The following is a 26,133-nucleotide window of genomic DNA, read 5'->3' as shown; positions in this document are numbered from 1 at the left end:
AAGATTTGTTTAAGAAAGCAAAGAAATTACTTAAGAAAGCAAGCAAGGGAGAAAGAGTATAGGTAATTTAGAGTGAGATGCACATTTGGGGACCTGGGCTCTCCCTAAATAGTGATCATGGGAAGTTCATGTGTATGTGTGACATTATCCTTGTGAGCTCAGATCTCTTAATCATAGAGCACAGGTGGGCCATAGTGGTCTGGTTTTTTTCAGGATCTCCAGATTGTTGTCATCCAGTCAGTTATCAATTAATGTTTGGAAATACTCTGATGACAAGTCTCTAACAGTATTTTTCCTAGGCTTCATTTAATCTAAAGAAAGGAAGTTCATGGTAGTAGTAACTTTTTAAAATACCAACAATGTAGTTGACATTAATCATGTGTACTCACAAAAATCTAAATTTCAAGGGCTTTTTAAGAATTTAGGCCTGGTAGAAAACAGACTTGAGGAAAGTTGAGGGTGTTCGTGGAACTTTGTAGATTTAAAGTTAGTTTCTTTTCCTTTCCCTGTTAATTTCCTTTCTACCTATTCTATTTCTTCTCTCTTCCTCAATCATAGGACTGAGGATATAGCTCAGTGGTAGAGAATGAGTTGGCAGACACACACACACACACACACACAGACACAAGACAGGTGTATTGGCATACAGCCTGTAATTCCAACTCTTTGGGATTCTGAGATGGGAAAATCTAAAGTTCAAGACCAGCCTGGGTAACTGAGACCTGTCTCAAATAAAAAACACAAAGGGCTGGGGGTGTACCTCAGTGGCATAGCATCCCTGGGTTCAACCCCCATACCACCAAACAAAACCCCCTGAGAACTAAAAGTGATATAAAGCAATGTATATCTGAATCTAAACACCACATGGTACCTCATAAATATGTACAAATAGTATGTGTCAATAAAAATTAATACACTAAAAATAAATAACTTAGCTGGACACTGTGGTGACTGCCCAGCAGCTCCGGAGGCTGAGACAGGAGGATTGCGAGTTCAGAGCCAGTCATAGCAAAAAGTGAAGCATTGAACAACTCAGTGAGACTCTGTCTATAAATAAATATAAAAAATAAGACAGGGGGTGTGGCTTAGTGGTTGAGTGCTCCTGAATTTAATCCCTGGTACCCCCCCAAAATAAAAAACTTTAATAATGCATTTTTTATATTTATTTTTTAGTTATAGGTGGGCACAATATCTTTATATTTTATTATTTTATTTTTATGTGGTGATGAGAATCGAACCCAGTGCCTCACACTTGCTAGGTGAGTGCTCTACACTGATCCCCAGCCCTAGCCTCTGCATTTTTTTATTAATTAAATAAAACTGTTTATTTTTGAAAGTACAGAGATGCTATCCTATAAAAGACATTGTACTTATGTATTATTTCCTGACATTTTTGAAAAATGTTTGAAAATATATGTAACAAGAAGCCATCCATTGGTGACCCTAACTTATGGGGGTTCCTAAAATAGCTCTTTAATTTAGTGATTCATAAAGAAGTACAAGCCAGATGGGCATAGTGGTACATATCATTAAGCCACTCCAGAGTCTGAGGACAGAGGTTCAAATTTGAGCTAGCCCCAGCAACTTAGCAAGATTCTGTCTCAAAAAGTAAAAAAAAGACTGGGGATGTAGCTCAGTGGTAAAGTGCCCCTGTGTTCAATCTCTAGTATGGAGAGGGAAGAATAAAAAAACAAACCATAAGACATTTGGACAGAAATTTTATATTATCTGTTTAAACACTCATTTATTCAATCCCCTTTCAAAAAAACCAGAAACTTTAAGGGTTATCTAAACTCTTTCCTCTTTTTCATCCTCTATTCCATTTAATCTGTCTCTAGTTGAGCAGAATTTCAATAGCTTTTTAGCCTTGGGCTATTGTTATTGATAGGACTGTGGGCTGAGTAGAAAAGGGAAGTTGGATTTTTTATTTATGAGGGTTCTGTAGAGTGGGGCTCTACTTTCCACTAAATTCTCAAAATTACCCCCAAAATATAGGAAAGTGAGGAATCAGAAGCTCAGAGAGTAGTTTGGCCAAAGTTAGAAGCTTGTTAGTAGCTTGACTGGAATTAAATTAGTGCTGTTTCCATTAAGCCATTTTGTTTCTTTAAAAAGGAAGGAAGGACAGAGGGAAGGAAGATAGGAAGGAAGGAAACTTTAAATTAGTCTTGTAAGTTGTTCCAGTACTGTGTTTTAAGGTTTTTAGTGTAGTTATGCTTAAGTTGCAATTTAGAGAAGGAAATAGAGGCTATAGAAGATATGTTGATCTATTTACAAAACTTTCTGAGTGTTCAGTGGCCAGAAGTTTGCTGTATCAGCCTTATTTTTGACTTTGCAGATTGGACAATCACCATGTTCCAAAGGGTGACACTGCCTAGGAGTCATGAGACTTCTGGTCTTCTGTCTCAGCAATCATCATTCTTGAAACTCTGCTGTGGCTTTTTCTGTATTCTTTTCCTTGTGTGAGTCTTAAATCCTTTTCTTTTCCATTGTTTAATTAGAAATCTCCTGTCATTTCCTTTTGTACATTTCCCTGTGAGGAAGAGTACATTTATTTTATTTTTTTTTTTTTGGAAGAGTACATTTAGTTTTGAAAGTATAGTCAGTTTTACTTAAAATAACTTGGAAAATGGAAAAAATGAGAGGGGAATCTAATCTCTAAGAAAGTAGTAATTAGCTCTAGCAGAAGGGATTGGAAAGAGCAAGGGAATAGGAGAATACTCCTCCAGACTGGAAGATTCCATTGAATTGACAGTTAAGAGGCAGGGTTGGGCTTATGGAATTTGCCAGAGGAGAACCATTGCCTGAGGAATTCGTAAGTGAATTTTTTAAGCCTGCAAGTGCTCATGGAGCACAGTACTTAAAAATTCCAGTGCACAATTAGCACCTTCTCTGACTGATAGCAGAGAACTGAGTAGACCAGAACTATAAATAGGTTTGAGGTATTCTGAGGGTGAGGATAATACAAAAAGAGGGCAGAAAATTTATAGGCATAGTGCTGTAGTTTGGACCCAACATTTTCGGGGTGGGGTTATGTGTTAAATGCTTGTTCCCCAGCCTGTGGCACTACTGGCAGCTGGTGGAGATGGGGCCTAGTGAAATAAAGTTGAGTCATTAAGGACATGCCCTTGAAGGGGATATTGAGATCTTAGCCCTCTTCTTTCTCTTTGCTTTCTTGCTGCTATTACGCAGTTTTGTTCCTTTGTGCACTTTCATCTATGGTGTGCTGCCTTGCTACAGGGACTAGAACTTCCAAAACTGTGAACTAGAAGAAACATTTCCTCTTTTTTTTGGTAGTGCTGGGATTGAATCTAGGGCCTTGTGCATGTAAGGTGGACACTACCAACTGAGCTATATCCCCAGCCCCAGAAACCTTTCCTTTTTTTTTTTTTTTTTTAATTTTTATTTATATCAGTTGTTGATGGACCTTCATGGTTTTTTTTAATTTATATGTGGTGCTGAGAATCGAACCCAATGCCTTACACATTTGAGGCAAGCGCAGTACCAATGAGCCACAACCCCAGCCCCCCTTTTCTTCTTTTAAGTAACAGAAAGCTCACATGCAGAGTTATAGAATATATCAGTTAAGCAAGCTAAGCAGCAGATGATTAAATCATACTCAGGAAATTTTTATTTTATTGAATTTATTATTTTTTTTCTACCACGGGTTGAATGGTGTTTAATTACTGATCCACATCCACAGTTCTTTTTTTTTTTTTTTTTCTTTTTTCTGTTTTTTCTTTCATTTTCAGATAAGCTCTCATTTAGTTGCTTAGGACCTTCCTAAGTTGCTGAGGCTGGCTTTGAACTTGTGATCCTCCTGCTTCAGCCTCCCAAGCTGCTGGGATTATAGGTGGGTGCCATCATGCCCAGCTCAAGAAACTTTTTAAAAGTTATTTTCTAGCTCAGTGATGATTTTCCGATGTTTTTGAAGGTGACTCAGTTTTGTTTTGGGTTTTTTTCTTTTTTCTTTTTTTTTTTTTTTATGGTGCCAGGGACTAAACACAGGGATGAACTATCACTGAGCTACATTCTCAGCCCTTTGTATTTTTTATTTGAGACAGGGTCTTGTTTAGTTGCCCAGGCTGGCCTCAAACTTGAGATCTGCTCAGCCTTCCAAATAGCTGGGATTATGGATGTGTGCCACCATACCCAGCTCTGTTTATTTAAATATTTACTACAATTTGCAGGTTTTGTATATTGAGCTTGTATTTATTTTTATTATCAGAAAAACTTAAACTTACCAGGTATGATGACACATACCTATAATCCCAGGGCCTTGGGAGGCTGTGGCAGGGAGGGTCGCAAGTTTGAGAACTGCCTTGGCAATTTAGCAAGACCCTCAGTAACCCAGTGAGAACCTGTCTCAGAAGGAAAAAGGATTGGGGATGTAGCTCTGTGTTCAAGTGCCCCTGTACCAAAAAAAAAAAAAAAAAAAAAAGAAAGAAAAAAGAAAAACTTAAGCAAATATTGACTAATTGGTAATATGGAGCTACATGCCAGGCAACTTTCAAAACTCTTTTCATACATAGACTCATTAAATGTTCTCAGTGACTGTTGAGTTAGGTACTGTCTTTGTTTGTACTGCCATAATAAAATCCCAAAGACCTTACTTCTTAATACCATTATTTTGGGGGTTAGGATTTCAGCATAGGAGTTTTGAGGGACATAACATTCAGTTCATTTTAGGTACTGTTGTTTCCATTTTACAAATGAGGAAACTGAGGCAGAGAGAGGTTTGACAATTTGCCCAGAGTTACACAGCTAATATGTAGCAGCGATGGTATTCAAATTCTGGCAAGACAAGCACTGTTATTGAGTCACAACCCTAGTGACTTTATAATTTTAATGCTTTGGGTTGTGTTTTTTTTTGGGGGGGGGGGTGTGTATACTGGGGATTGAACTTAGGGGCACTCGACCACTGAGCCACATCCCAGCCCTATTTCATATATTATTTAGAGATTCAGGGTCTCACTGAGTTGCTTAGCACCTTGCTTTTGCTGAGGCTGGCTTTGCATTTGTGATCCTCCTGTCTTAACTCCTAAACTGCTGGGATTACAGGTGCCTAGCCTTGGGTTATGTTTTAAATCCTAACTGACTTTATTTTGTTTTTGTTCTGTCATATTTTATACTTTCTTACTTTGGTTTCTATTTTGGGGTTTTCCTTTATAGACCATAATTTCTTTTGTTTTATCTTCACCAGTAATTTGGAAGGTATGTATCCTTTTTCCTCCCCAATACATAACTTTAACAAAGTTATTTATATTATGTATAACCATTTCAAATTTTAAAAAAAATCTCAAATTTATGAGTAAGTACAGTACAAAGAACCTTTTTTGCTGAACTATTTGAAATCAGGTTGCCAACATGAATGTTGCCTGTTCTCATCTGCTTATGTATTTCAGGGACACAGATATTCTCCTACCTTACCATAACACTACCTTCAAAATCAGGAAAAAAACATTGATAAATGAGTATTATCTAATCCTCAGACTCTATTTGTGTCTCTAGTTGTACCAATAATGTTCTTCAGGGTTAAATGCTTCAGTGCAGAGTCTTTATTGAATTTAGTTGTAGCTAAATTCTTTGGTCTCCTCCAATCTCGAAGAGTTCCTCAGTTTTTACTTTTATGACCTTGACCTTTTTGAAGAGTAGAGACCAGTTTTGCAGAATTGTCCTCATTATTAGGTCCAGGTTGTGCATCTTTGGCAGAAATTTTCACTAAAGTGATAACTGTGTTATAATTAGATTTTTTTTTTTTTTACTTTGCACAGGATTTCAGTTTACTTAGTTTGAATACTTTGAACATTATTGTTTTCCTGATTGTAAAGATACTCTTTTCTTTTGTGTTTAATTTTATGGAGACAAGCTTGGAAATTATGAAAATGTCTCATTCCATCTCAAACTTTATATTTGTGTATTTATATCAGTATAAGCTAGTGGATTTTATTTTGTTTTCTAACCACTTATTGAGGTATAATTTATATCCCATAAAATTCACTTATTGTAAATGTATAATTCAGTCTTTTTCAGTAAGTTTACAGAGTTGTGAAACCATCATCACAAGTTTTAGAACATTTCTATTTTTCCAAACAAGTTCTCTCCCCCTTAGAGTTTAATCATCTCACTTCCCATCCTCAGTCATATAATTGGAATTTTTCAATCTGTTGTCATTTGAGTTTGGCTTCTTAGACCACATAATGTTTTTGAATTTCATATGTTGTACAGTGTATTAGTAGTTTCTTTTTATTGCTGGAGAATATTTGATTGGATCTTTCACATTTTGTTTACTCACCATTTTATGGACATTGGGATTGTTTTAATTTTTAGCCATTACAAATTTTGTGTGGATATGTGTTTTCATTTCTCTTGGGTAGATTGGTAGGAGTGTAATTGCTGATCATATGTGTAAGTTTATATTTAATTTTTTAAGAAGCTGTCACTGTTTTCCAAAATGATTCTACCATGAATCTTTCTTACCAGCTGTAGTGGCGAATGCCTGCAATTTGAGCAACTTGGGAGACTTGGCAGGGGGTGGGTGGGGATCTCAAATTCATGTCCAGCATCAGCCACTTAGCAACTTACTATCTCAAAATATTGTAAGGGCTAGGGATGGAACCAGTGATAAATCATGAAGAAAACAAATAAACAACAAAAAAAGTGGAGTTTATAATCTGCTTTTACAGTAATATTAGTTTTGTGATTGTCTGTGTACTTACTTTTCATTGAGATCTGTTTTCCTTCATATAGCTTTGAATTGCTGTCAAGTGCCTTTCAATTTCACCTTGCAGATCTTCTTTGGGCATTTCTTTTTCTTTTCTTTTCTTTTTTTTTTTTTTTTTAAATATTTTTAGTTGTAGTTGGACACAATACTTTTATTTCATTTATTTATTTTTATGTGGTGCTGAGGATGGAACCCAGGTTCTCCCACATGGGAGGCAAGCACTCTACTGCTGAGCCACAACCCCAGACCTTCTTTGGGCATTTCTTATGGGGCAAATCTAAAAACTCCCTAGGTTGTTGTTTTTTGTTTTTTGTTTAAACCAGGAATTCAATCCAGGGATGCTTTACCACTGAGCTATATCCCTAGACCTTTTTATTTTTAATTTTGAGACATGATCTCACTAAGTTGCTTGTGGCCTGGCTAAGTTGCTAAGGTTGACCTTGAACTTGCTTTCCTCCCGCCTTAGCTTCCCAAGTTGCTGGAGTTAGAGGTGTGCACCACCATGCCTGGCTCCCTCAGTTTTTGTTTGAGACTGTCTTTGTTCCTACATCTTTATTGGATATTTTTGCCAGGTATAGGATTATTGTTTGACAGGTTTGTTTAGCACTGTGAACACTCACTGTCCTTTAAACCAGAATTTTTTTTCTTTCTGAGTACTGCTTATTAAACCTATTGCTTTGCACAGACTAGGCAAGGACTCCACCACTGAATACGTCCCCATCTCCTTTTTAACACTTTATTTGAGATGGACTGCTAAGCTGCCAGGTTGACCTTGAACTTGTGATCCTCTTGCCTTCCTCCTGAGTAGCTGGGATTACAGGCATGTACCATCACGTCTGGCTAGCTTCCAGAGTTTCTTTTCTTCTTCTTCTTTAAATCAACCTTCAATGCATAAAAAATACCTACTCTTACATGATAGAAAAATATCTACTCCACGTTTGCATTGATTCACACCCAAGGCTTTCCCCAAAATGTACAATATGAGGCAACACTTAAACTATGGTGTGGACGGACCACGTGGAGAAAACCTTTGGAGTTTCTGATGAGAAGCCTGCTGTAATCCTATAGAGAATCCCTTGTATGTAATGAGTTGTTTGTTTCTTGTTACTTTCAGGAATCTGTCTTCTCTTGGAAAAGTTTGATTAAAATGTGCCCCAATGGACTCATTTTATTTGGAGTTTGTTGAGCTTCTTGTTTATATTTATGTCTTTTATCAAATTTGTAAAGTTTTCAGTCATTTCTTCTGATATTCTTTTTTAAAATATATATGTATTTTAGTTGTAAATGGACCTTTATTTTATTTATATATAGTGCTGAGACTCAAACCCAGGGCTTCACACATGCAAGGCAAGTGCTGTACCACTGAGCCACAACCCCAGCCCCTCTTCTTCTTCTTCTTTTTTTTTTAATATCTTTTAGTTGTTGGTAGACCTTTATTTTATTTATTTTTATGTGGTGCTGAGAATCGAACCCAGTTCCTCACACATGCCAGGCAAGTGCGCTACCACTGAGCCATAACCCCAGCCCATCTTCTGATATTCTTTATGCCTCTTTCTTTCTCCTGTCTCTCCTGGGATTTGCCACAGTATTCCTTTGGACACTGTTCACTTCAGTCTTCTTTCCTTCCTTCCTTCCTTCCTTCCTTCCCTCCCCTCCTTCCCTCCCTTCCTCTCTCCCTCTTTTCCTCCCTCCTTCCTTCCTTCTTTGCCTTGAACTTGATAATTTTTATTTTCCTGTCTTCCAGGTTGCTGATTTCTTTATGTACTCACTCAAATCTGCGTTTGAATATCTCTAGGGAATTTTTATGTCAGTTCGAGTACTTTTCAGCTTCAGCAAAACTTATTGTTTTTTGTTTGTTTGTCTGTCTGTACTGATATTTGCATTGTGTTTACAATATGAGGCAACACTTAAACTATGGTGTGGAAGGACCACATCATTTTCTTGACTTTCTCCACATCTTTCTTTCTTCTTTGAACATCTTTAAGGTAGTTTTTTAAAGTCTTTATCTAGTAGATACACTACCAGGTCTTTTCAGAAGTAGCTTCTGTGTATTTATTCATTTATTTTTCCTTTGAATGGGCTGTACTTTCTGGTTCTTTGTTTTTTGTTTTCTTTTGTTTTGGTACCAGGGATTATACTCAGGGGCACTCAACTACTGAGCCACATCCCCAGCCTTTGTTTGTTTGTTTTGCATTTTATTTTGGGGGGGGGGGTCTCATTGAGTTGCTTAGTGCCTTGCTTTTGCTGAGGCTGGCTTTGAACTTGTGATCCTCCTACCTCAGCCTCCCAAGCCACTGGGATTAGAGGTGTGTGCCACTGCAATTTTTTTTTTTTTTTTTTTTTTTGATGGTACTGGGAATTGAACCCAGTGCCTTGTGCATCCTAGGCAAACATTCTACAACTGAGCTACATTCCCTGCTTTACTTTACTGTTCTTTGTATGCCTTGTGATTTTTTTTTTTTTTTCTGTGTGTTGAAAACAGGACCTTTGAATCTAAAAATGTGGTATCTCTGGAAGTCATATTCTCCTACCACAGAGTTTGCTGTTACTTGTTATTATTTTGAGGGTTTTTTTTTTTCCTTATAGACTATGTGCCAAAGATCAGTCTGATATGTAAATTGAAAATCTTGATAGGTTTTTTTTCAGAGCCTGATCCTTTCCCTGCATATTTGTGGTCACTTTCTAATTTTCCACAATATCCAGTTGTTTTTGAATTTCCAGGTGTTTTAATATTTAGCTTTTAAGAGAGAGAAAAATGGAGGGGAGAAATAAAGGGTCCCCCACAAAAGTCACTTAAGCCAGAGGGAGGCTTGTAACAGTATGAGAATGTTCAATAACAGTGGCCACCACTTTTTTGTGTCTGTCTAATTAGAAGAGGCAACCAACAGTAGAGGACATGATGTGTTTTTGCCCACCTTGATTCCTGTAAGCTGTATGCAAGCCACTCTAGGTAACACTGCACAGCTGTCTTCCACAGGGCTAGGGTGTGGATTGGGTCACTACCAATGTGCACAGACCTGAAATTGATCTTAATTAACTATACTTTGTTATCCAAGCCTTCCTCTGGAAGTTGTAAGCTTTCTTCAGACTCCAGAGTTCCCAAATATTTATATCACAGTCTTCCAGTGTATTTGTTGTCTAGATGGGAAGATAGATTCCTGGTGCTTCCAGTTCTACTATCTTCCTAGAATCTTCTGTATATGTGTCTTTAAGATGTTTTCTTATACTTTTGTATATAGACTTATTTTTGGCCACTTAAAGGAAATGTCTGAATTTTAATAAATGTATGGTACCCATTTAGATACCTCTGAAAAAGTTAATGTATTATGATATGTTGATAAAAAGTACTTGTCATTTGATGCTGTCATTTAGCAATCCCTAACAACTTAAGGAATATAACAAATTATCTAGAAATATGTACCAATGATTTTTTGTTTTTGTTTGTTTGTTTGTTTTGTGGTGCTGGGGATTGAACCCAGGGCCTTGCGCATGCCAGGCGAGCACTCGACCAACTGAGCTGTATCCCCAGCCCCCAATGATGAGTTTTATTAAATTAGCTGTGGGCTTTTCAATAACATCTTAAAGTTTTTTTGTTGTTGCATTTTGTCCAGATGACAGAAAATAATTTTGGATTAAAGAAGATAGAAATCAGTGTTTCAGAGGCTGAAAAGCGAACTGGAAGAAATGCCATGAACATGCAAGAAACATATACAGCTTACCTCATTGAAACAAGGTTGGTGATAAGAATTAGACTTAAGTTTAGATAGGAAGCTTTTTTTCTGGTAGCTTTAGTTTAAAGTTTGGTGGAATAAGATTGAGTAAGGATAAAGTCACTGGTTTTTAATTCCCTTTGAAGTTTTTGTGTGTGTTCCTGTTTGTAGGAAGATTTTTTTGTTTTGTTTTGTTTTTTTTGGTTCTAAGGATTGAACCTAAGGCCTTGATGGTATAGGAGATGTACAGATAGTATAGGTATTATTGAATAATCATTCCATGATTGGATAAATGGGGTAGTTTGGGGGGTCCACTGAAGTCCTACCTATGTTTTGGCATTTTGCACTGAATAGATCCTGCTTTAAATGACCATTATTGGGGGAGGTACTGGGGATTGAACCCAGGGTCACTTAACAACTGAGCCATATCCCCAACCCCACCCCTTTTTAAAAAATTTTTATTTTTTGAGACAGGGTCTCGCTAAGCTCTTATTAGGGTCTCACTAAGTTGCCAAGGCTGGTCTTAGACTTGCAATCCTCCTAAGCCTCCCAAGTTGCTGGGATCACAGACATACAACACACTTGGCTCCTTTTTTTTTTCTTTTTTGTTATGCAGGTTTTCTACCTACCTTGTAGGTGTGCTGGTTATAGGCTTTATTTATTAGCAAGATATTGAACCCAGGAATGATTTCCCATTGAGTTATATCCCCAGCTTTTTTGGGGGGAGGGGGTGCCAGGGATTGAACTCAGAGGGTACTTGACCATTCACTGAGCCACATCCCCAGCCCGATTTTGTATTTTATTTACAGACAGGGTCTCACTGGGTTGCTTAGTGCCCTACTTTTTGCTGAGGCTGGCTTTAAACTTGTGATCCTTCTGTCTCAGCCTCCCAAGCTGCTGGAATTACAGATGTGCCCCGTGCCTGGCTTAGTTTTATTTTTGAGACAGGGTCTCACTAAGTTGCTTAGGGCCTTACTATATTTTTGAGACTGGCCTGGAACTTGCAGTCTTCCTGCCTTAGCTTCTGGAATCCCTGGGATTACAGACATGCACCATTGTGCCCAGTGTAAGATGTAGGTTTTGTTGGTAGCTAGTTTGAAACTTGAGATTAACCCAAATATTTCTTCAGCTAGGGTTAGAAATCTGTTTGTATTAATTTTTTGTTGTTTTATCTTGTGTTTTGTGGGGGTTTTTTGTTTGTTTCTGATGTGTTTTTGTGTGTGTGTGTGTGCTGGGGATGACCTGTGGCCTTCTTTAAGCTGGGCAAGCACTCTACCTCTGAGCTGTATATCCCAGGCCTTTTTTAATTGTTTTGAGGCAGGTCTCACTAAGTTTCTCAGGCTGGCATTGACCTTGTGATCCCTCTGCTTTAATCTCCTAAATTCACTGGAATTATAGGCCTGTGCCACCCTACCTGGCTTCCTGGATTGGAATGGTTGTTTGTTATAGCTAATGCTTAGGTCAACTCTTTAAGATGAGTTTTGCTTTAATAGTTCCATATTTTTCCACAGAAGCCATTTGTACACTTTTGTATTTCATATTTTGTTTTCTTTTTATTAATGCATAATTAAATAGATTTAGTGGTTAACTTAATATATAAATAATAAAAGCAAGCAACTATTGCCAGATGTGGTGGTACATACCTGTAGTCCCAGCTATTCAGGAGGCTGAGGCAGGAAGATTGCTTTGGGTCCAGGAATTCGAGGTCCTCCTGGGCAACATAGCAAGACCCTGTCTCAAAAAGACAAAACCAAAAACTTAATAACTATTTTTCTGAGCATAGAGTGAGATAAATATGTTTTCAAATTTTACTTATTTCTGAAACTGATGTAGCCTCAGGGTCTTTATGCACATTGTGGCATATGTGTATTTCTTGGAGGACAAATAAATTATTGTCAAGCAAATACTTAGAAAATGAGAAGGTCTTCCCAGATCAGCAGAAGCAGCAGCCAGAGCAGCTGCAGCCTGTGCCCTCTGCCACTGCCGCCCCCCATTTCCTCTTTCCTCCTCTTCCTCCTACACCCGGCCCACCAGTTTTTGGCTTTCACCCAGACCAGTGACCAAAGACTTGACCACTCGAAGTCCAGCTCCCCATAACACTGCTCGACATGGACACCGGTGTTATTGAAAGTGGATTAAATGTCACCACCATTTGCCTACTTATACATGGAAAGGAAGTTGGCAGTATCATCGGAAAGAAAGGAGAATCAGTTGAGAAGATGCTCGAGGAGAGTGGTACATGCATCAATCTCTTAGAAGGGAATTGTCCCCAAGAGAATTATCACTTTGGCTGGACCTGCTAATGCCATCTTCAAAGCCTTTGCAATGATCATTGACAAACTGGAAGAGGACATTAGCAGCTCTATGACCAGTAGTTGCCAGTAGACCTGGTCATTCTGAGGCTGGTGGTCCCTGCTAGTGTGGCTCTCTTATTGGTAATGGTGGCTGCAAGATTAAGGAAATATGAGAGAGTACAGGGGTTCAAATCCAGGTGGCAGGGGATATGCTCCCCAATTCAACTGAGTGGGCCATCACTATTGCTGGCATTCTGCAATCCATCATTGAGTGTGTCAAACAGATCTGTGCGGTCATTTTGGAGTCCCTACCCCGAAGGGTGTGACCATCCCATACCTGCCCAAGCCATCAAGTTCTCCAGTCATCTTTGTAGGAGGTCAGGACAGGTACAGCACAGGCAGCGACAGTACGAGCTTTCTTCACACCACCCTGCCCATGTTCCTCAACCACCTCTATAGAGTCCTATACCATTCAAGGACAATATGCCATTCCACAGCCAGGTTTGACCAAGCTGCACCAGTTGGCAATGCAACAGTCTCGTTTTCCTATGACGCATGGTAATACTGGATTCAGTGCAGGTTTGGATTCATCTGCTCAGACTACTTCTCATGAACTCACCATTCCAAACGACTTGATTGGCTGCATAATCTGGCGTCAAGGCACCAAAATCAATGAGATCCGTCAGATGTCTGGCACAGATCAAAATTGTGAACCCAGTGGAAGGATCCACTGATAGACAGGTTACTGTCACTGGATCTGCTGCCAGCATTAACCTGGCTCAGTATTTAATCAAAGTCAGGCTTTCCTCGGAGACGGGTGGCATGGGAAGCAGCTAGAACAATGCAGATTCATCCATAATCCCTTTCTGCTGTTCACCAACACCCATAATCCATCTGCATAGTTTCCGAACAGTCAGCGATTCCAGGTTTTAAATAGTTTGTAAATTTTCAGTTTCTACACACTTTATCTTCCACTCATGATTTTTTAATTAAAGCCTTTTAATTCCTTTTTCTGTTCAGCTGTTAATGCTGAGATCTATATTTAGTTTTATAAGCTTCTCCCTTTTTTTTTGGCTCATGAATTTTTCTGTTTGTCATGGAAATGTAAGAGTGAACTATTAATAATTTCAGTTTAGTTCTGTAATAGGAATTTTTCAAAAAAATTAAAAAAAAAAAAGAAAATAAGAAGGTTTAAAAGATTGATGGTTTATAACAGTGCTTGCATTGGGAGACTTTTCAATAGTCAAAATACTTTAAAATGTCCTTTATATGATTTTACCCTTTCTCCCAAATATAAGTTGAACTGTATATAGATGACACATGGCATTTTCTGCCAGCTCTTTATAATTATAATTGAAGATGAGTATTGATGAATTTTTATAACTTCTCTTCCGCACACTTTCACAACTAATTAATATTTTACTCTTGTGCATATCTCTTGATACTCAGATTCATTTAATTCATTTATAACCTGAATTGAGGTTTTGTGGGTCTTGGTCTTTGTTGTGAATGTTGTCATCTCATTGGACAATAGTGAAGTTAAAATTACTTTCTTCTTAATAGACTAGCTAGCTGAGCCTGACTTTTATCATACTGTAAAACCAATTATGAGATAGATTGAGGCTTTCAGAATATTCCTAATACAATTATTAGGTTCAAATCATTTTTCTATAACAGGAAACAAAGTGCTTAGGAGTAAGGGCTTGGTATCAGGTGGATCTGAGTGCTCTACCCACAGATCCTTGTGATTATAAGCAGGGCACATATGTGCAGCTGCTTCCTCATCTGTAGAATGAGGATAGTAAATCCCTGTTTCACCAGGTTGAATAAATTAGTGAAAAAATACATGAAAGTTCTTTCCTCAATGCCTGGTTGAAAAGCAGTTAGGAAATAGAAGCAAATAGTACTTAGAGGTATACTTTTTAGAGGATGTTTTGATTATGTGTATGTATTTTTATAAAGTAATAAAAATGTTTTTTGATTCCTTTCAGGTCAGTTGAACATGCTGATGGTCAGAGTGTCCTAACAGACTCACTGTGGAGGAGATATAGTGAGTTTGAGTTGTTGAGAAACTACCTTTTAGTTTACTATCCACATATTGTTGTGCCACCTCTACCAGAAAAACGGGTAAGAAGCAAGATGGCAGTAGTTAAAAGTACTATACATTGAGACTCTTCTTAATGATTGTTTTATTTACCTAGGCAGAATTTGTTTGGCATAAACTCTCTGCTGACAACATGGATCCGGATTTTGTGGAAAGACGACGGATTGGTTTAGAAAACTTTCTCTTAAGAGTTGCTTCACATCCTATCCTTTGTAGAGACAAAATCTTCTATTTGTTTTTAACACAGGTATCTTTTTAAAATGTTCATTTGACTTATGTTTTTTTTAATGACAAATTCCACTAATATGTAAAATTATAATGCACCTATTTAAAACATGTAGAATGTTTATTTCTTTTTTCTTTTTTGGTGGTTCTAGGGATTGAACCCAGGGCTTTGCACATGATAGGTGAGAACACTATCAATGAGCTTCATCCCCAGACCTTTTTAATAAAAACATGTTTTGAATCAGAGTCTCAATGAATTACAGGAGCTGGCCTTGAACTTGTGATCATCTTTCCCCAGCCTCCCAAATAGCTGGGCTTACAGGCATGCACCAACTCAGCCAGCTAAACTGTAGAATGCTTTTATTTTGGTACAGAAATTGAACCCAGGGACATTTCACCACTGAGCTATACCTTCAGGCCTTTTTTTATTTTTTTATTTTTTATTTTGATACGGGGTCTCCCTGTGTTGCTTAGGGTCTTGCTAAGTGCTGAGGCTGACCTCAAACTTGTAATTCTCCTTAGCCTCTCTTTTTTTTCCCTATAGCTTTATTGAGATAAAATTAAAGTACAATAAAATGTACATATTTTAAGTATGCAATTGATCAATTTTGACATGTATGCAACCAGTACAATCAATATAGAAAGCATTTCTACAAGTTGTTTTTAATTTGAAATCATGCAAACTGTATTTCTTGAATGATTTATTAAACCTTAAGATATATAGATATACACCTCACCCCACATGTCAACTATTTCAAAATTAAATGGCATGCTTATCTCAGAGGTCAAGGAAGAAAGCACAAGAAAAGTAATTAAAAAGTGCTTTGAACTAAGTGATAATCAAAGCTTAAAATATCAGGATCTCTGGGATGGAACAGTACTCAGATGAACATTTATAACTTAAAGTATTTGTATTAGAAAGAATAGAATAACAAATTATTTTCAAATTATGTAATAGGAAAGAAAAAATAAGAGTAGGAGCAGAAATATATGAAATAGAGAAGAAATAATACAGCTAAAAGTTGATAAAACATAAACGAGTATAATCAAGAAAAAGCAAGAACACAAAAATTAACATCAATGGAGAGGGAGCTATCAAAATAACGCTACAGATGCTGAAAATATACTAAGGTAATATTACAATTGTATGCCAACTTATGTGATAGCTTACATAACGTGCTCTATATTAGAGAAGGATCTGTGTGCTACTGAGAAGAATATGTATTCAGTCATTAATGGATGAAATATTCTATATATATCTGTTAAGTCTAAATTATCAAATGGTTTGTTTGTTTGTTTGTTTTGATACCAGGGATTGAATTCAGGGACACTTGGCCACTGAGCCACATCCCCAGCCCCATTTTGTATTTTATTTAGAGACAGGGTCTCACTGAGTTGCTTAGCGCCTTGCTGTTGTTAAGTCTAGCTTTGAACTCTTGATCCTCCTGTCTTAGCTTCCTGAGCTGCTGGGTCAGTGTATTTTTTACTTCTATAGCTTTATGTAGTTATTGCAGGATCTATCCAGTGGTGATAGAGGCATGCTAAAGTTACCCAGTATTATTGTGCTGTGGTCTGTTTGATTCTTGAAATTGAGAAGGGTTTGATGTATGTAGATGCTCTATTGTTTGGGGCATAAATATGTATGGTTGTTATGTATTATTGATCTATAATTCCCTCACGCAGCATGAAATGGCCTTCTTTGTCCCTTCTGATTAACTTTGGCTTGAAGTCTACTTTATCTGATTTGAGGATAGAAATCCCTGCTGATTTACACGATCCATGTGAGTGATATGTTTTCCCCCATCCTTTCACCTTTGGTCTGTGGATGTGTTTGCCTATGAGATGAGTCTTTTGGAGATAGCATGTTGTTAGGTCTTGTTTTTTAATCCAGTCTGCCAGTCTTTTGATTAATGACTTTAGGCCATTAATGTTCAAGGTTATTATTGAGATATGATTTATATTCCTGGTCATTTGGGTTCATTACTAGTTTTTAATTTGAATTAGTTTCTCCTTTGATTAACTATTCCTTTAGTGTAGCTCCTCACTTTGCCAGTTTCACTTTTTTTTTTTTTCATTTCATCTTCATGGAATATTTTGTTGAAAATATTCTGTAGTGTAGGCTTTCTGTTGCAAATTCTTTAGTTTATCATAGAAGATTTTTATTTCATCTTCAAATCTGAAGCTTAATTTTGCTGGATATAGGATTCTTGGTTGGCATTCATTTTCTTTCAGAGCTTGGCATATGTTATACTAAGGACCTCATAGCTTTGAGGGTCTGGGTTGTGAAATCAGCTGAGATCTGAATTGGTTTCCCCCTATATGTATTCTGATATTTTTCTCTTGTAGCCTTTAAAATTCTATCCTTATTCTGTATGCTAGGCATTTTTATTATAACATGGCTTGGTTTGGGTCCTGTAAGCCTCTTGTATTTGATTTTCTATTCATTCTTTAGGTTTGGGAAATTTTTCTGATATTTTTTCATTGAAAAGATTTGTGCATTCCTTTGGTTTATATCTCCACATCTTCATCTATCTCAATAAATCTCAAATTTGGTCTTTTGATGTTATCCTGTAGTTCTTGAAAGTTCTATTCATGATTTCTTAACATCTATCTCTCCATGGTCAACTCTGTTTTCAAGATTTTATGTTTTGTCTTCATTGCCTGAGGTTCTGTCTTCCAAGTGGTCTAGTCTGTTTATAATGCTTTCTATTGAATTTTTAATTTGATCTATTGTTTCCTTCATTTCAAGGATTTCTGCCCCCATCCCCCACCCCATCTCTGCTTCTTCTTTTTTTTTTAGAGAGAGAGAGAGAGAGAGAGAGAGAGAGAATTTTAATATTTATTTTTTAGTTTTTCGGCGGACACAACATCTTTGTTTGTATGTGGTGCTGAGGATCGAACCCGGGCCGCACGCATGCCAGGCTAGCGCGCTACTGCTTGAGCCACATCCCCAGCCCCCCATCTCTGCTTCTTTATTGAAGTGATCTTTCACTTCCTGTAGTTTCTTTCTGGTTTCATTTTTTATTCTGCCCTTTACTTTGCAGATCAATTTAACTATGTACATTCTAATCTCTCTCTGACATTTCTTCCACTGTGTGTCAATGGATTCTGTTCTGGAGTATTTTGGCTTGTTTGGGGTGATTTGTTCCCTTGCTTTTTAATGTTTTTTGTGTGTCTACCCTTTAACAGTATGGATCTGAGGCAGTAGAGTTTCTACCCTGTGGACTTATAATGTCCCTAAAGGTTTCCAGTACCTCACCATTTAGGGGGAGACAAATGATAACAACAACCAATGCAAACAATATACAGCATTAAACCAAATAATTCCTGCTATGACATCTACAATGTTAATTATCACAATAAACAGAAATGATGAACAGCTATTGCCTACCATAAAAACAGCGAATTTGCAAAAGGGTTTATAATTTCAAATGGTGAACAGGGAAAAGGACAGAAGTGATATAGGATGTGATGATTATGAGGAAGAGAGAAGAAGAAGTAAAAAATTAAAGGAAGAGTGAAGGAGAACAATAGATATTGGCTGATAACAGAGGAAAAGAGAATCAAGGGAAACAGGAGAAAAAAACATAAAGTAAAATGTTTTTTTAAAAATTGAAAATAAAAATAATATAAAACAAAACTAAAATATACTAATCAAATGTCCTGGTTCACAAAAAACCAATCCATGAAAAATTGCTGGCTTCAAAAATGCTAGAAGTGAGGGGAAAAAAAGCCAAATATGAATATGTATAAATGTCCATGTACCATTAAGGTCACAATTAAACAGAAAAAGAATTAAAAAAAAAAAAAAAAAGATCTTGATGAAAATTTAAAAAATTCTTTCCATTGGAGTTCAAAAGATTTTCAGCTTCTCTTGTCAGCAGTTTTAGGTGGGATAATCTGGAGCTGATGCTCCACCCTCTTTATTGCTAGAATGAGAGATGTAATCCAGTAGGTGGAGTTCCTGGAGGCAGGGTTTAGGTTTAGGTGGGTTCCAGGCTCTTTGCTGATTGCCAGTTGTTCTGGAGATTTTAAATCAGCACCTCTAGCACCCAGCACTTGCAGGTCCACGCTCGAACACTGTACCCTAGGGATCTCCCCTGGATTCTACTTGTGTTTTGGGGGACCCAATTTTTAGTCCCCTACATCACCTGCGGACCCCACATTTCCTCTCAAGTTCAGTCTCCAGAGAAGAGAATCTCTCCTGCCTCTGCCCTTCCAAGTTCCCAGCCAGATGCATCTGTCTCAGCAGGTCCTGTGAACAGTCAGATTGGAGAAGGAGGGATAGAGCCAAGTAGGTTTTCACAACCAGTTGTCCACTTTGTCAAACTCTCTCCACGTTTGATTTTTCTCTTGGTCACTTAAGCACACTCTATTTTGTGAAGTGTATGTTTACCAGGCCTGTATTTTGGGCCAAACTCCGTTTTGCCAAGAATGGGCCCTCTCAGGTGTGAGCCCCGCAGTGGCTTCCTTTGTCTTCTACACTCCTTCTGGAAAGATGGTGGCTTCTTTCTCCGCTCACAGATATTGTGCGGCACATCTTTCAGGTTTGCTGGGCAGTGCTCTTGATCTCTAAATGCTCTGTACATGCCTCAAGCCTCCCCAAAATGCGGGTTCCTTTAATTTCCTTATCCCTCCACAACTGTGGCTGGTGCTTTTGGCTCAGTTGCTGCAGCGACTATGCCTCTAGGGATTTCTTCCTTATTTTATTATATCCAACTTCCTGTGTCCCCAGTCTGCTTTGAATGTCTAGTTTTAAATTCCAGTAAAGTCCCCCTGCTTTTTGTTGTTGTTGTTCACCCACTTTGCTGGGAAGCTGCCTGTTTGCTTTCTTGGTTTCACTATGGAGCAGCCAGGAACATGACCCCTTCTTATTCCACTATCTTGAACACACACACACACACACACACACACCCCTGCACGTTAGCCTTTCGAGTTGCTGAGATTACAGGTGTGCACCACCTAGAATGCTTATTTATTCATTTATTTATTTGTACTGGGGATGGAACCCAGGGGTGCCTGATCACTGAGGCACACCCCAGCTCTTTTTTTTATTTGGGTATGAGGTATTAAACACAAGGATACATAACCACTGAGCCACATCGCCAGCCCTTTTTATTTTTTATTTTGAAGCAAGGTCTTACTAAGTTGTTTAGAGCCTCAGTAAGTTCCTGAGGCTGGCTTCGAACCTGCAATCCTGCCTCAGCAGCCTAAGCCACTAGGATTATAGGCGTGAGCCAGCTCTTGTTATTGTTTATTTTGAAACAGAATTTTCCTAAGTTGCTTGGGGTCTCAATAAATTTGCTGAGGCTAAATTCAAACGCAGTCCTCCTCTCTCAGCCTTCAGAATCACTGGGAAAAAAAAGGTTTGAGACACCACACTTGATTATAATGCTTATTTTTTCCCCAATTTTTATTTGATTTTTAGAAATAAATGACAACAGAATGCATTACAATTCATATTACACATAAAGAGCACAATTTTTCATATCTCTGGTTGTATACAAAGTATATGGTTATAATGCTTATTTTTAAGGATGTTTTTGGAGCAGGTTTTTTATGTGCAATTTATTGGGTTGGGTTTGGATTTATTGAATTGTTTATTATTCAATTGCAGTATTTTTTTGGTTAGCTTTTTTTTTTTTTTTTTTTGCACCAGGGAATGAACTCACGGATACTCAATCACTGAGCCACATCCCAGCCCTATTTTTGTATTTTATTTAGTGACAGGGTCTCACTGAGTTGCTTAGTGTCTTGTGATTGCTGAGGCTGGCTTTGAACTCGAGATTCTCCTCTCTCAGCCTCCCCAGCCGCTGGGATTACAGGCGTGTGCCACTATGCCCAGCTTGGTTAGCATTTTTATACTTAATTGAAGATATACTTTTGGTATCACTTAAATGATATCAAAATTAGTCATCAGTTTTTGAAGCCCTAATCTCTAAAATCTTGGGTCCAAATTCTGTTTTATCTTTTGAAATCTGAACTATATGTTTAATTAAAAAATTTTGTTTTAGTTGTAGATGGACACAATACCTTTATTTTATTTATTTAGTTTTATGTGGTACTGTGGATCGAACCCAGTGCCTGACACATGCTAGGCAAGCGCTCTACCATTGAGCTACAACTCCAGTCCCTTATGTTTAATTTTATAATGAAAGAGTTTTTGTAAACTTTTCTCTACCATTTCCCTTGAAATAAGAACAAAATAATACTGAATTATTTTGGATTTTTTTTTTTTATGTATTGTTTTGCTTTGCAGTAATGGTTTCTAAAATTAACTTTAATTTTTAGGAAGGTAACTGGAAGGAAACTGTGAATGAAACTGGGTTTCAGCTGAAAGTAAGTATATTTGTATGAAGTAATTTGCCGTATTTCTTTACAGTTTCTAGCACAATGCTATACTCTTAATGGGTACTGGGTTAATTTTTTGAATGAATAAATGTCAGAAATCATCTTTGCATCTAATATCATTGATAAGCTTTTCAAAAAAAACACCACAATTCACTTTTGATTTATGTAATTTTTGTTACTAGTTGGACTATAATGGTCAAATTTATTAATTTAATTTTATTAGATAAGAACATTTTGAAGCAGTAATCGAAATACAGGCTATAAAATTTTTCCCCCACAGTATAAACATACTTTTACATCTTTTTCTTTCCTCTTTCCTGACCATTTCCACATGCACCCCTGCCTCCGACAATTGATCACTATTACCAGTGAATGGTACTTCTCAAGAGTCTAGCTTGGATTTTTCCACATGAGTAAACTAAAAGATGAGTTTTTGGTCATGCTGCTTCTGTCAGTTGGGACATGGTGGCCAGTTTGAAACCGATATAGGTATCATTTTGAAAGAGCATCTCTTAAGTGATAAATGCATATTTAGTTTTCATACAGTTTTTTTCAAGTTTAATCATTAGAATTAATGTTTTGAAATGAGATTGTTATCTGAAAATTGAGGAGTATTGTGGTGAGATGGCTACCCTAATCTACTCTGCTCTCCAAATCTTTCCCCAAAGAAATCTATTGTAAGTTAAAAGCTTTTAAAAGTCTGTCTCTTGTAACCTACTAAGGTAAGTAGATATATAATATAAATTTACATAATTCAGATTGCACATTCGTAATCTGAAAATCTGAAATTCAAAGTAGTCTGAAATCTGAAATGCTTCAAAATCCATTTGAGGGGCTGGGGATGTATCTCAAGCGGTAGCACGCTAGCCTGGCATGCGTGCGGCCCGGGTTCGATCCTCAGCACTACATACAAACAAAGATGCTGTGTCCGCCGAAAACTAAAAAATAAATATTAAAAAAAAAAATTCTTTAAAAAAAAAATCCATTTGACTGATGCCCACTCAATATGTTTTGGATTTAGGAATAGTTTGGATTATTATTATTAATTTTTTTTGGTACTGGGGATTTAACCCAGGGGCACTCAACCACTGAGCCACTCCCTAGCCCTCTTTTGTATTTTTATTTAGAGACAGGGTCTCACTGAGTTGCTTAGTGCCTCGCTTTTGCTGAGGCTGGCTTTGAATCACAATCCTCCTGCCTCAGCCTCCCAAGCCACTGGGATTATAGGCGTGAGTCACCACACTTGGCTAGTTTGTATTTTGAGATGAGGGATGTTCAACCAGTAGTCTATGAAAAATATTCCAACATCTCAAAAAACTCCAAAATCTAGACTTTTGGTCCCAAGCATTTCAGATAAGAGATATTCAACCCGATGCTCATTTTGGCAGCATACATGCTAAAATTGAAATAATACAGAGAAGATTAGCATGGCCCCTGCCTAAGGATGATATATTAATTCATGAAGCATTCCATGGTTTTTATATAATTGAAGTGACACTGTATAAATGTTGACAACGAATTCTGGATAAGTTTCTTTACATTTTATGGAAGCAATATTCTATGTTATAATTTTTTTTTTTTTTTTTGTACCAGGGATTGAACCCAGGGGTGCTTAACTACTGAGCCACCTCCCCATCCCTGTTTATGTTTTGAGACAGGTTTTGCTTAGTTGCTTAGGACCTTGCTAAGTTGCTGAGGCTGGCCTTAAACTTGTGATCCTCCTGTCTCAGCTTCCTGAGCCTCTGGGATTACAGGCATGCACCACCATACCTGGCTTTATGTTATAAATTTTTAAATAAAATTCTACTGCTTGCAAAAAAAAAAAAACAGAAAAAGATACTCAACCTGTATATAGCATATAAATTGATAAATTATTCACAGGATAATGTAGTACCAAAAGTCATTATAGTGTATCCCATAAGAAGAACAAAATATATTCATTCATTTAAAAAAATACCACCCAGATCTTTATGCATTGGTATACAGGTAGTTGAATAGCACAAAATTAACTAGAAAATTATTTTCATATAGAGAAAATGTAATCAAGTTTCTAATTTTGCATGATTAGATTTTAATTTATAAGTATTTTGTTGGCAGTTATACATTAAAAAATTACAGTTTTCTTGATTGAAACTCATTACTTTATAATGCTCAGAGGGAGTGATGGAATTTAGTTTAGGCAAGGACTTGAAATAACTTGAAACTTAGAAAATCATTCTTTAATTTAATAGTGTCTTCTGAAAAATAATCCAAGATATGTTAGAAACTAATAAAAAGTGTAAAAAACCTAAAATACAGTTGTTTTGATGAATTGCCTTTATATAATACAAAATTTTAAAATTTAGTCATTGATTTGTCACCAGTTTAGTCTCTTAATTATCTGTGGTTTGTCCTTGAACCCAGTGTTTGGTTGTAACTTTGGAGACCTTGGAAAAATACCTGAATTTCTCTATTATTATAGACTGTACTATTTACATAGCGTGCCATGAATCTTATGTGTGCTTGCTGTTTAAATATTTTGATATAATGTTTTCTATTTGGGTAACCTGTGGTTTAAAGCTTGGGTATGGTTTAGACCTTTGGGTTTAAAGTATTTGAAAGGTAGTGCTTAATATATAGTATTAATAATTCATAAAGTCAGTCTTTCAATGAAGTAAAGACTAGAAATAACCTTTATGGAGAGAATTCAGAAACCCACCTGTCGTCTTCTATTCCTTATTTTGTTATGGACATTTCTGACGTCTTTTCTTCTTCCATCAAGGACATGGGCTCTTTAGGGGCAACCTCACATACATGAATATGTACATGCATTCATACAAATGAGGTTCTCCCTGTACATACGTAGGTGTATGTGTATATATAGATGTAAAGTCATGTTTTCCTTATCTGGAGATCATGTGTTTGATGACAATTTAATCACAATTGGAAGCCAATATTTAAGCAAATCTGACTTTTTTGAATATTCAAATGGGTGTAACATAGCTTACTTCCATGCTTTTAGAAATACTTTGGTTCTCTCAGAATTTACTTATTTTATTATAGTTCAGATAGATTGGGCTATTTTACAGACTACAAATATTTTGGCAGAAAATTTACTAAAGTTAAGTAATAGTGAAGATGAGCACATTGTGACAATAGTGACAATGACAACTGAGTCTGATACCAGAAAAGGAGGTAACAAGTGTACGAGGGTCAGATGCACAGTGTAGGTACATTGGGCATGAGGCCAAATCTTCACATATCATTTTAGCCTCCAGGGTCTCAGTGCATGAAAAATGGGTTTGCTAGTAGTTGTTTATAGGCCTCAAGAAAAAGTGAAATTATGCTTGCTTTGTACTGTTAATTCAGTTAATTGTACTGTTAATACACTGTGTGCTTCTCAGTTGTTGGGATTGTTTGTTCAAAATAGTCAATCCTGAGTTTTATCCCATACATACTGATTCTTGTTGGTCTAAAACTTGGCAACTCTTGCTCTAAGGTGATTGAAAAGACTTTTTAGGAACATGCTTTTATTTTGTGAGTAATTTTTAAAATATTTTGGTGCTAGGGAGCAAATCTGAGTCCTTGAATATACAAAGTGTGTACTCTGGCACTGAGCTATACCCTCAGCCAATAATTTTAGAAAAACTATCTAAAATGGTTTAAAAAAAAAAAAAAAAACTTTTCAGAAAGTTTTTACCTGAATATCATCAGCATATATACTTACTATGTGTTTAATACAGTACTTAGCACATAGTAAGCATGTATGCTGGTTTTATAAGCATATAGGCTGATACTGTATTTTATTTTGCTCAGTATTGCCTTAGTACCTTTGAAGTTATTCAGTATTCCCATTTTTTGGATGAGGAACTCTAGAAGGTGACTTCCCTAGTGTCACATGATTATAAGTGATGAAACCTAAATCCAAGTTTAGGCTTATTTGACTTAAAGACCTTCTTAATTACAGTCCCTGTTATTTCCTCTCTTTTTGCTTATTCTTTATGTAATTAATGCATGCAAAAAGGATTGGTAAGGGAAAGCTCTATTTCTGGGAAAATGAGATCATTCTGAATCACACCAAATATTTATATTCTTTTTTGCGGGGGGGCAGCGGGTAGTTGGGCTTGAACTCAGGGGACTCAACCACAGACCCAGGCCTATTTTGTATTTTATTTAGAGACAGGTTCTCATTGAGTTGCTTAGCACCTCACTATTGCTGAGACTGGCTTTTAACTGGTGATCCTCCAGCCTTAGCATCCTGAGCCTCTGGGATTATAGGAATGTGCCATTGCGCTCGGTGTTATATTTTATATTCTTCAGGTAGCTGTGAATTTTGGGGGGTCTGGAGCTCCAGCAGGATGAGTTTTTGAGTGACATATTTGTTGCATTTGTTTTTATTTTCTTAGTCAAGTAATCTGGGAAGCCCTAATAATATTTTTGAATTGCTTTCTTCATTTGTTTTGTTAATTGAGAGTATTTGTAGTTGTGAGTTGTAAGTTGAAATAACAAAATTATCAAACTGTTGAGGTCTTCAAAACCAAACCATAATTTGAAAATGATTCCTAATACAGCTATCTTTTACGATGAATGCTGTAGTTTCTATATCTTGGACAGAAAAGTATTTGACTTTCTTTTTCCTTTCTTTTTTAAAAGTGAGAATTTAGGATAGGATTTGGAGATGTTAAGGATACATTTCATATTGTCATGTATAACTAATTAGAACAAATTTTTAAAAATCCTAAAAAAGAA

At 36.8% G+C, this 26,133-nt stretch overlaps 1 protein-coding gene, 1 non-coding gene and 1 pseudogene across 2 annotated transcripts in view; all 3 read left to right on the top strand.

The window, feature by feature from the left end:
- Snx4 (sorting nexin 4) overlaps positions 1 to 26,133 on the top strand; it is a 65,733-nt gene that overhangs the window by 5,319 nt on the left and 34,281 nt on the right. Inside the window, exons 2-5 of the mRNA XM_027936136.2 lie at positions 10,333 to 10,454; positions 14,717 to 14,852; positions 14,927 to 15,076; positions 21,346 to 21,393. Coding sequence (XP_027791937.1) covers positions 10,333 to 10,454; positions 14,717 to 14,852; positions 14,927 to 15,076; positions 21,346 to 21,393 — 456 coding nt within the window. The remainder of the gene's footprint in view (positions 1 to 10,332; positions 10,455 to 14,716; positions 14,853 to 14,926; positions 15,077 to 21,345; positions 21,394 to 26,133) is intronic.
- Positions 12,469 to 13,635, top strand: LOC114093357 (poly(rC)-binding protein 2 pseudogene; annotated as a pseudogene).
- LOC114093417 (U6 spliceosomal RNA) lies at positions 22,778 to 22,884 on the top strand. The gene has a single exon (XR_003582899.1). It is a non-coding gene; the product is annotated as a U6 spliceosomal RNA (small nuclear RNA).

The sequence above is a fragment of the Marmota flaviventris genome, chromosome 8, assembly GCF_047511675.1.
Source record: "Marmota flaviventris isolate mMarFla1 chromosome 8, mMarFla1.hap1, whole genome shotgun sequence".
NCBI classification, from domain to species: Eukaryota; Metazoa; Chordata; class Mammalia; order Rodentia; family Sciuridae; genus Marmota; species Marmota flaviventris.
The sequence above is the reverse complement of the archived record's forward strand: the minus strand, read 5'-3'. Positions and strand labels throughout refer to the sequence as shown.